This window comes from Rousettus aegyptiacus, unplaced genomic scaffold (genome assembly GCF_014176215.1).
Source record: "Rousettus aegyptiacus isolate mRouAeg1 unplaced genomic scaffold, mRouAeg1.p scaffold_m13_p_11, whole genome shotgun sequence".
Classification (NCBI taxonomy): domain Eukaryota; kingdom Metazoa; phylum Chordata; class Mammalia; order Chiroptera; family Pteropodidae; genus Rousettus; species Rousettus aegyptiacus.
In genome coordinates, this window is record NW_023416286.1 from 43305504 (window position 1) to 43316745 (window position 11242).

The window sequence follows — 11242 nt, forward strand, 5'->3', positions numbered from 1 at the left end:
TTTATATACTTCCTGAAATGACCCCAATGATAATTATAGTTACCATCAGTTGCCATACACGGTTATTATAATATTATTGACTATATTCCCTACACTGTACATTATATCCCCATGATTTATTTGGAACTGCAAGTTTGTACTTTTTAATGCCCCCTCTGGCCTTTCCCCTCCCTGATAATCACCAGCTTGTTTCCTGTATCTGTGAGTCTGTTTCTGATTTGTTTTGTTTGTTTTGTATTTTAGATTTCACATATAAGCGAAATCATAGGTATTTGTCTTTGTCTGACTTATTTTATTTAGCTTAGTTCCCTCTAGGTCCATCCATGTTGATACAAATAGGAAGACTTTGTATTCCATTGTATATATGAGTAATATTCCATTCTATGTGTATCTATCTTTCTATACATATAGATAGATAGATGCAGGCAGATAGATAGATATACTTAGGTTGCTTCCATATCTTTGCTATTTAAATAATGTTGCAATGAACATAGGGGTGCATATATCTTTTCAATTAGTATATTTGGGGGGCGGGGGCCACGGGTTGCGGATAAATACCCAGAAGTGGAATTGCTGGATGGTGTGGTAATTCTATTTTCAGTTTTTTGAAGAACCTTCCTATTGCCTTCCTACTGTTTTGTTTTTGTTTTTGTTTTTGTTTTATAGTGGCAGCACCATTGTACATTCCCACCAAAAGTATGTGAGGGTTCTCTTTTCACTATATCTCACTAACAGTTGTTACTTTTTGTGTTTTTAATAATAGCCATTCTGACAGGTGTGAGTTGATATGTCATTGTGTTTTTGTCCTGCGTTTCCCTAGGTAGTCTACCCCATCCTGTGGCTCTCGATAGAGGCCCCATAGCTGAGGCATTGGCCTGGGGCAGCCTGGCTGGGTGAAACCAGTAAGGGAGCCTCACCCTCTAAACCCAAGGAGGAAACATGTTACATATAAATATACACATATGTCATTATTTTCTCATAAATAATAACAGAAACCATACTCAATATTAGGCACTTTAAAGTAGAAGACAATCTGCTTCACTGAGTCTACGAACTTAAATGTTAATATCATTTCAGAATGTCCTCAAGAAACAGCCAGATTAATATTTGACTAAATATCTGGGCATATGTGGCCCAGTCAAGTTAACACATGAAATTAACCACCACACACATTAATATTATTTGTTAGCAGAAAGGTACCAGGCTTCGCTCTCTCTAAAATGATTTTGGCAAGATATACTTAACTGTTTACATAGATTATTCTAAATAAACCTGGAATTTATTGACGTATGGTAGGATAGTTAGTTGGAGAAACTAGGTAATCATGTGAGCTGTGTTTTTTACAGTAGAAAACTGAGATAGCTTTATTTGTGAGAAATATTGTTTCTACTTGACGCAAAACTCTCATCTGTTTTTTCTGAAATCAGTTTGAATGTGTGGGAGAAAAAAAAGAATGAAAACTTTTGGGAGCTGCAGCTGAAGGATTCAGGCTCCTTCAGGGACAAATCCTTCTTTCTATACCTGATGTTTGACTAAAATTCGGTATGGGTAAGATGTATGTTTTGGGGAGTCTAATTTGACAATTATGCCCTGGAGTAATAAAGACTAAGACAATTTGAGGTAATAAAAGGGAGGAAGTGAAAATCCAGGAACAAGTAAATGCCTGGATGATTCCTCCAGGCGTCTTTGAATGAAATAGCAGCAGCTTTGACACAGATTACTGGGAGCTAGTTTCAACCAATGGAAAATGGAGACCCAGAGTAATTAATTAAATACAAAGAGGTGGAACCTGAGGAGCCACATAGATCAGATGCCCAGAAATGGCTACAGAGGTGAGTTGAGAATAAATAAGAATTGATGAGGGAAATGTAGAGCCAGTTAGTTGAAAATGGGTTAAATCCAGGCTTAATCATGCATTGTATAAAATAATCCTAGAGCCATTTTAATAATTTCCTATTGTGATGTATTTGATTAAAGAACTTGGTGAAATAAGTTATTTAGTAACTACCAATATTTAATTTTTAGAAAAATATTGCAGTAATGTAATGTAAGGGAGCTTAAATACAATTTTCCCCAGGTTTAATTCTCGCATATAGGTACATCCTCAACAATCTCTGTGATATACATGTTTGAACTTTGGAGAAGTTGTACCAGAAAGGAATTGAACAAATGTGCTTCATGAAAGAATATTATCTTTGATCAAAGAAATCACCATGTAGTGGAAGTTTCAAAACTCAGAATCATCAGCAAAGCACTAGTCACGGCTTGTTTTCTACCTTAGTGTAGGTTTTGGGATTTTATTACACATATAATATATATGAATGAAATGCTTTGTGTTCAGGAATAGCATTGGTAATGACTTCTGGCCCACCTTGTCATTTGGGTAATAAAAACTCCGACATACTTTGAAACGAATATTTTTCATTCTAGCTAAGAGTTCTTTGGAGAGAAGATCGGCCACTTCTCCGAAACGCCAATTTCAACTCATTTTCTACATTTCTTTACCTGTGCTCATCATCACTGCTGCTGTTTTAATAAAACAGGGTAAAATAAGGGAGCTGTGCTACAGAAGTGATACTGAAAGCGAGAGGTATATATATGTGTGTGTGTAAATATATATCAGAATATATATTTACCCTTAGTCAACATTCCAAAAAAAAAAAAAGAGAAAGTATTCAGATTTTTCAAGAACAGTTAAAGCCTGTAGGTAAAGCAATATGAGGAGAGGCCCAGGGACACATTTCAAATCAGGCTGGTGTCCTTTATGTTTTTTCTACTTTTACTCATTACTTAAACCATTCATTTTACCACTAGTATTACTTTACAAGGACACATGGATGCACTGGATATTGTGGTTTATTCAGTCTCTTAATCAACTGACCCTGTCTGAATAGCTATATTGTCCAAAGGCTTCAGGAGGATAGATAACACTGCACTTCAAGGCCCCTTTTAAATAATGAGATTTTTAGAGACAGAGTCTCAGACTCTCAGACTCTCAGAGTCTCAGAGTCTCAGAGTCTCAGTGGTAAACAAGTTTATTAAGGTTCTTCCCTCAACTAGAGATAATATCTATGAAGCTGCCACCATAATATTTATTTCCTAAATATTGATATTGCTACTTCGTAAAGTCATCTCTTAACTAAAAATTACATGCGTAGGTAATAATATCAGGTTAGGAAACAGGAGGTAGCATCATGAAATGGAGACAATTACATTCAGCCTCTGAAAACCTGGTTTTAACTCCTAAATCTTGCATGTAAGAACTATGATCTCTTGAACAAGTGATTTAATCTTTATGTCTTAAAATTATTCTCTATAACTCTATAAAATGGGAGATAATAATAGCTCTCCAATGTATCATAAACTTTTAAGTACACCAAATTAATAGGCGAAATCATCATATTACCTGTAATCAGTTACATAAATATTTAAACATCATTATTAAGACTCTTACTCGTATTTACTGTATTTTTCCACAGAAGTATTGATCTCTAGTTTTACCTTCTAACAATTGATCGGAAGAGAATACATGAGTGTGTGTTATGCAAAGGAAGAAGAAAATATGTAAAGAAATATAGAAAATCCAACTGAAATTTTTTAGAGCTGCTTAATGGTTTTGGCTTAATTTGACCTGAGGACTTAGGGATATCATAGAATCAGGGGTCCTGTCTGTATAAATATGGACTTTTAACCTAAATACTTGATTAAATGTAAAATGAAGACGAGAGATGTAAATCAACAAAGCAAGGTGGCTGATGGCCCCTGTTCTAATACTGAGACACTATCTGTTTTGTATTTTGTGGAAAGCAGATATTTTATTTTATCTAGTGAATCATTCTGTTTCTTTTTATATGTATCAAAATGTACTTTATTTTTTTTTTCAATTACACTCAACATTCAATATTATTTTATAGTAGTGTCAGGTGTAAAGCACAGTGGTTAGACATTTATATAATTTTTGAAGTGATCCCCCTGCCAAGTCTAGTACCCACCTGGCACTGTACATAGATATTACAATTTTCTTTGGAAAACATTCTTCATTCAAATAGTCACTGAACTGTTTAGGATTTTAAAATGTTCCCAATTTAAAATAAATTTTATCTATTTTACAGATCCGTGTCAGAAGAAAGCAGCAGTAATAGCAGGTTATCCTCCAGTGTAAGGTGAGTGTACATCAGTGCAATTAATCATTTTGTATTGTATGTTTTCATCATTGTTTCAGAGCACTTAACAATTATTTTGAAATCAAAACACTTGTTCATATTATTCTTTATGGTTCTTGTTGTAGGTTATTTTACAATACTTAACAATAAAACTTGATTTCATGATATCCTCTCACTCCTGACCTACAGTAAAGGAGTGACTTTTGTGTACCTTTGTTAATATCTGTGAGCACATAAATTATGAGGTTTTTTGGGGGGAGGGGGGTTTGGTAAGGAGCACTTCTATCTTGATGACCTTTTACTGCCACATAAAGAGAGGACCGATGCGATGGATACCATATGCGCTTATAGCTATACTGTTATCTCAGAATAAAATTGCTGTTAATAAGATAGTCTTCGAGTTGTCATTGATTTTACTGCATTAATTCATCTGGGTAAGTAAATTTGAGATCAGAGTATGGAATAATCAAACACAACATTTTATAAAGTTAAATATCCCCTCTTTATTATCAGTATATAAAAATTTCTCTTACAAATGTTAGATAGAATATAAAAAGAGAGAATATATCAAAAGCATCATAATTACTTTTCAAGTTCTCTCTTCATACTTGCCGTACAGAATTGCACACTGACTATGATATTTTGTGACAAATGTGGAGCTACATATCTGACCTGAGAGAATTCTTATTTTTAAGAGAGGCGCTATTAAGTATAGATAATACCCTCTTAATCCTCTTGTTAAGGCAGACTGTTTTAGGTTCTACAAAGATGGAGTATATGTCTGCTTTTGAGGAAAGAGTATACTTTAATACTCTTAATCACAATAAAATGTATATTATAGGACAGAGAATGACCAAATGTAAGCTAGAGAAAGAACTCATTGCCCTCAAAGACAATGGATGGAAAGAAATAATTAAGAGAGGAGCGGAAATAAACAAAAAGGGAAATGACAAAAAAAAAATCAAAGGAAAAAGCTGAATCTTTGGAAAGAGTCATATAATTGATAAAAATTAGCCAATAGTTGAAACTAAAAAGAGAAAATATAAACGACCAATGTCAGGTAATACAATTGCATAGTTTTGACCTTTTGGACGTTAGAAGAATGAAGAATATCAGCAACAACTCGAAATCAATAACTTTTTTATATGAAATTCATCTATATAGTATGGTACTGGTATAAGAGGAATAGAGAGCACAGAAATCAACCCACACATATATGATCAACTGATCTTTGAAACGGGTGCCAAGAATACACAATGGAAAAAGATAGTCTCTTTAACAAATGATATTAGGGAAACTGAATACCCACATACAAAAGAAAGAAATTGGACTCTCACCTTAAACCATATGCAAAACTCAACTCAAACTGGGTTAAATGTAAGACCTAAAACTGTAAAACTGTAAAACTTATAGAAGAAAAGATAGGGGAAAAACTTTTATGACATTAGTCTTGGGAATGGCTTTTTAGATGAACATCAAAATTACAGGAAACAAAAGTAAAAATTAGACAGGTGGGACTATGTCAAACTTAAAAACTTCTGCACAGCAAGGGCAACATTCAAGAGACTGAAAATCATCCTACAGGAAGGGAGAAAACATTTGCAAACCACATATCAGGTAAAGGGTTGATGGCCAAAATATATCCTACTGTAGATATGAAAAACTCTGATAACCTGATCCAGTAATCCCACTTCTGGATCTTCTCCCCCAAAATTGAATTCAGAATCTCAAAACATGTTTAGCGTTACACTGTTTATTGCAGCACAATCTACAATAGCCAAGATGTGGATACAAAGTAAATATTCACCAGCGAATGAGTGGGTAAAGCAGATGTAGTGTGTACATACAGTGGAATGTTGTTCGGCCATGAAAAAGGAGGAAAATCGTGCATACATGACAACATGGATGAACCTTGAGGACATTGTGCTAAGTGAAATGAGGCAATTACGGAAGGATAAATAGCTACATGATTCCACTTACATACAGTATCTAAAATAGTGAAACTTATGGAAGCAGAGAATAGAGTGGTGGTTGCCTCAGATTCGGGGGAGGGGAAGTTGGAGTGTTTCTAATCAATGAGAATAAAGTTTTGATTATGCGAGATGAATAAGTTCTAGAGATCTACTGTACATTTTCACTATTAACAATGTAGTACTCTTAAAACTTTGTTAAGAAAGTAGATGTCATTTAAGTGTTACCACAATACGATAAAGTTTTAAAAATTGAAGTTTTGCTTCCCAAGAGACTTCCTTATAAAAGGGAAAAGGGGAGGGAAAAAAAACGGCATTGGTGATAGAGGCTCTGTTCATCCCTCTGGCAACCAAATCAAAGTTGTGACAGAAACAAAGAGCAGCAGCAAGGAAAAATCACCTGGGATGAACAAGCCATACAACTAGGAAGAAATCACCCTGCAATGGCAGAAGGTAGGACGGGACGAGGATGTGGGGCCGCCCAGTCTCAGGTGGCCGAGTGAGAGGGAGCTGCCACAGTAGTGCCAGCAGTGGCAGAAGACTCTTAAAGGGGCCGCATCTGCAAGTGGATTTTCGCAGTGATGGACCTGCTCGTTCTGAGCACCAGTGCTGATTCCACTTCTTACAGGGGCCACCAGGGACTTACAGGTCGACGTTGTTGGAGTAAGGGCCAAGGCAAGACTAGCTCCCTCCAGGAGTGTTGGTGGTATCCATTGTTCCCTGTTGAGCCCTCCCCCTTCCCAGTGTGCAAACACAGTGCTGCCGTAGCCCAGACATCATCGAACTGAATAACAGAGGTCACTCTGCCCAAAGGATTCCTTGAAACCCCACCTCCCCCAACTTGCAGCCCCACCCAAGCCATATGCAGGTACACGCTCAGCGAGTCAGGTGCTCCTTGCTGAGCAGTGCCTAGACTTTCACTTTAGGTAGCTGGCCTTGGTTTCTGGTGTGGCCTTTTGAGGCAACTGTAAGCACGGTATCTGTGGATTGCTTGCTGAATCTTAACAGGTGGCTCCAGAGGGGCACAGGCTGGGGCTAAATTTGGCCTGCAGCTGAACGCCTCTCAGGACTGTGCCACTGGACACCTACTGCACAAATCCACACTAATAAGACCAGGAGACTTAGGAGCTTTGCTTAGTACATAGAAATCAACATGGAAAGACAGACAAATGGGAATAAAAAAAAGGAGAAGCCATATGAGAGAACAGAACAAAGATCCAGATGTAATGGAATCAAGCAATCTAACAGATGCAGAGTTCAAAACACTGGTTATAAAGATGCTCAATGAACTTTTCGAAAGTATAGAGAACTTCAATAAAGAGATAAAAAACATAAAAATGGACATGGAAATTATAAAAGGGGACTAGTCTGAAATGAAGAGCACATTATCTGAGATGAGAAGTGTATTAAATGGAATAAAGAAAGAAATAAACAAAGTGAATAAAGGAGAGGATCAAATGCCTTATCTAGAGGATGGGAAAGGCAAGGACAAGCAGTCAAAACAGCAAGAGATAAGATGCCAAGACTTTAAAAATAATTTAAGGAGAATATGGGACACTACTAAGTGTCCAAATATCCATCTACTTGGTGTAACTGAAGAAATCAGGATGTTGAACAGCTGCTTGAAGAACTAATGATGGAAAACTTGCCTAATTTGGTGAAGGAAATGGACATAAAACCCCAGGAAGCTCATTGGATTTCAAAAATCAGGGGCCGATTCCAAAGAGGCCCATACCAAGACACATCATAATTAAAATGCCAAAGGTTAAATACAAGGAAAGAATATTAAAAGCAGCAAGAGAAAAACATATAATTACTTATAAGGGAACACCCATAAGACTGGCAGCTGATTTCTCCAAAGAAACTATGCAGGACAGAAGGACTTGACAAAAAAATATTCAACAAGATGAAGACCCAGGATTTACCATCAAGAATAATTAATCCAGCAAAGCTCTCATTTAGAGTCAAAAGACAGGTAAAGTGCTTCTAAGACAAAAATAAGCTAAAGGAATTTATCACCACCAAGTCAATATTACAGGAAATATTGGAGGGACTTCTTTAAGAAGAAAACACATGTATCAAAAACAGGAATAAAGAATGGTAACAACTACATTTCTATCGATAAGTACTGTAGATGGAAAAGAATTAAGCGCTCCAACCAAAAGACAGCGTGGCTGAAAAAATAAGACAACAAGGATAAGAAAACCCCTACATATGAAAAAGAAGGAGATGGATAAAGATATCACTTTGATGGACCTAGAAAGTCTTTAAGTCAGACAGAGAAAGATAAAAACTATATGATTTCACTTACATGCAGATTCTAAGGAATAAAAAAACCAAACTAATAAAATAAATAAATAAATAAATAAATAAATAAATAAATAAATAAATAAATAAAAACAAGTGGTGGGGGGAAGGGAAGCCACAACGAGAAGGAAGATTTTGTAGTACATATTTCCAACGAGAGACTCATATTTAGAATATATATAGAATCCCTACAAATCAATAATAAAAGGTAGAGAAACTAGTAGGCAATATATTAGAAGAGACACTTCACAAAAGATGATACCGAGGCAGCTTGAAACATGTAAGATTGCTCAACATCATTACCCCTCAGAAAAAATCAAAATAAAATAAAAATTAGAGTCCCCTATACGCTCGTAAGAGTAGAAGAAATGAAAAGATCTGACATCAACTGTTGGTGATAATATCAAGCTACTAAGACTCTCACACATTGCAGGCAGGAGTGTATATATATTTTTTATTACAGTTCAGCAGTTTAGCATCTTCTAAACCTATTAGATTTCAATTAAATTGTAACTCATTTTTATTTTAAAAACTATCATATTTATCATCTTTAAATTTTACATTTACTTTATAATTAACATTTGTGTCCTAGAATTATGACAAAAGATATTTCCCCTGAATTTTGAGTCCAATTAGTTAAAATATGTTTGTCTTTTTCTATTTACTTTGAAGCCGACTATCTTTACAACTCCCCTTTTTATCCTTTTAACTTTAAAGCTTATCCTCTTTTTTTCCAGCATCAGTAATCTGAGTATATGTAGGTTTCTATATGTTTAACATAAACTTAACCAAAATATTTTTTGTATTTATGAGAATGGAGAATTGTAAGTCTCTGAAATTCATATGAAAGGAAAATAGGGGTATCCAGGTAAAATTTAGCACTAGTACCAAACGAACAATGAATTAAAATACAGGGCATTTTATTTTCAAAATATATCTTTCTGATTTTAGTGTACTACCAATTATTTATTAAAATATCTAAGATACATTATTCAATAATATGAATTAAAGATAAATTTCTTGTACTCATAATGCTCAAAGACAACTTCCATTAAGAATATAGATGCATATCTTCTTAAATGTTTTTCTAAGGAAAACATAAAAATACTTATCCTTTTTTTAACTTAGAGACTATTATGGACAACTTTTTATTTTAAAATTAAAATATAGGCCTATATCATTTTTTGTGACATATGATATTCAATTTAAAAGTGGAAAATACTATATTTTAAAAATTCATTATTATGAATATTTAGACTACTTCCAGTTTTTCATTGTTACAAACACCCTGTAAAAACTATCCTTATATGAATACACATTCTGGAGTAATTGTCCAATTATAGCCTCAGTATAATTCTTTAGAAGAGATTTATCAAAACATAAACATAATATGTACTCTGATGTTTTTTGATATCTATTGCCAAATTACCTAGCTGTAGTGCTCACTACTAATCCATTTGTATCAAGTTGTAACTTCATAAGTTATTTATTTTTTGTCAGTTGGACATGTGAGTGGTATACGTTCTGAGACTTAGCTCTCTCAAATTTTACATTTTTTACTACCTTATTCATTTTTTTGTTATTTTCTGCTGTGTCATTTAATAAGGAGCCATTTCAATAAAGTGTATGTATGGCATAGAAATAGAAAATACACAATATAATCAATCACATGCAGTTAGAGGTAGTTTTGAGACTCCATTTAGTATAAGGGATGCTAAGTATAATTTTACCTTCTTCCATGCCCTATGCCACTGATTTTTCTGTTATGTAAGTTGAGATTTTAGACCAAGCCTACTGTTAATAACTTGTTTTTTAACATTATTTATCCTGATTCCAAAAATCTTTCATCATGTTCGGTTTTGCACTTACGTGTACAACAAACATTTTGACTTAATTTGATGCTTAACTGGTTTTATTTTTCATTATTCTGAAGGATGAGTTCAGATTTTAAATGACATTAAGATCCTTTTCCATCCAGGGACCTTGGAATGCCCAATTCTTATCTTGACTGTCCTATTCATTCAGTAAATTGTATGTGTATGTGAGTTGTGTGAACCATTCTGCTCCTTATTACAGAAGTAACAAGTAATAAACATTCATTTAAAGAATATCAGTATGCAAAAGAATGAATCATCATCATTGTTAAAATATTTCAGTGTATAGATGTACACGCGTGTGTGTGCATGTATGGCATTTTTATTTCTTATAATATGTGATTGTATATGTGATTGTACTTGGAATGATCACAATATTTTCCCTTTTCTCAGTTAAAATAAGTTCACATACTTGAATGGAAATGTCGAGTCATGTTCCTTTATTGACCTAAACAGTTAGCAAACATGGATAGATACTTAGAGTAGCTTAGAAAACCCCTTCTATTGCAAAACCAAGAGTTTTTGCAGTTGCAGTAACAGATAATCATTTTTTTTCTTCTGGAATTAGTATTTATTTCCTTGATCCTTTCCTTTCAATTACCCATGCCTTTTAAATTACCTGCGTTAGAAATACGTCAGCTCAGGAAAAAAAAAAGCAAGACTGGTATTTTTTTTCTATTTTATTTTGTTTTGTTTTCTCTTATAGTAACAGTCTCTAAGAACCTTGGCCTGGAGAGAAGAGAGTACCAGAAACTGGCCTAAACCAGAAGGGGAAAACATAATTTCTTCCTCAATTCTATCGTCACTACTGAAGGTTTTACATCTGAAATAGTAAAGCCTCTACAGCTGAATCACCTGAATTATGTGTCCAGTGTCTTTACTGTATTTCAGTCAGAACTTTTACCCTCTCTACTCCACCTTGAATCCA

The 11242-nt window shown here is 34.5% G+C and overlaps 1 protein-coding gene across 1 annotated transcript in view; it reads left to right on the forward strand.

The window, feature by feature from the left end:
* Window positions 1-11114, forward strand: part of LOC107501329 (disintegrin and metalloproteinase domain-containing protein 5) — a 94739-nt gene extending 83625 nt beyond the window's left edge. The window contains 3 exon segments of the mRNA XM_036228745.1: window positions 2431-2590; window positions 4113-4163; window positions 11021-11114. Of these exon segments, the coding sequence (XP_036084638.1) occupies window positions 2431-2590; window positions 4113-4163; window positions 11021-11033 (224 nt within the window). The 3' untranslated portion in view covers window positions 11034-11114.
* Window positions 11115-11242: the final 128 nt, after the last annotated feature.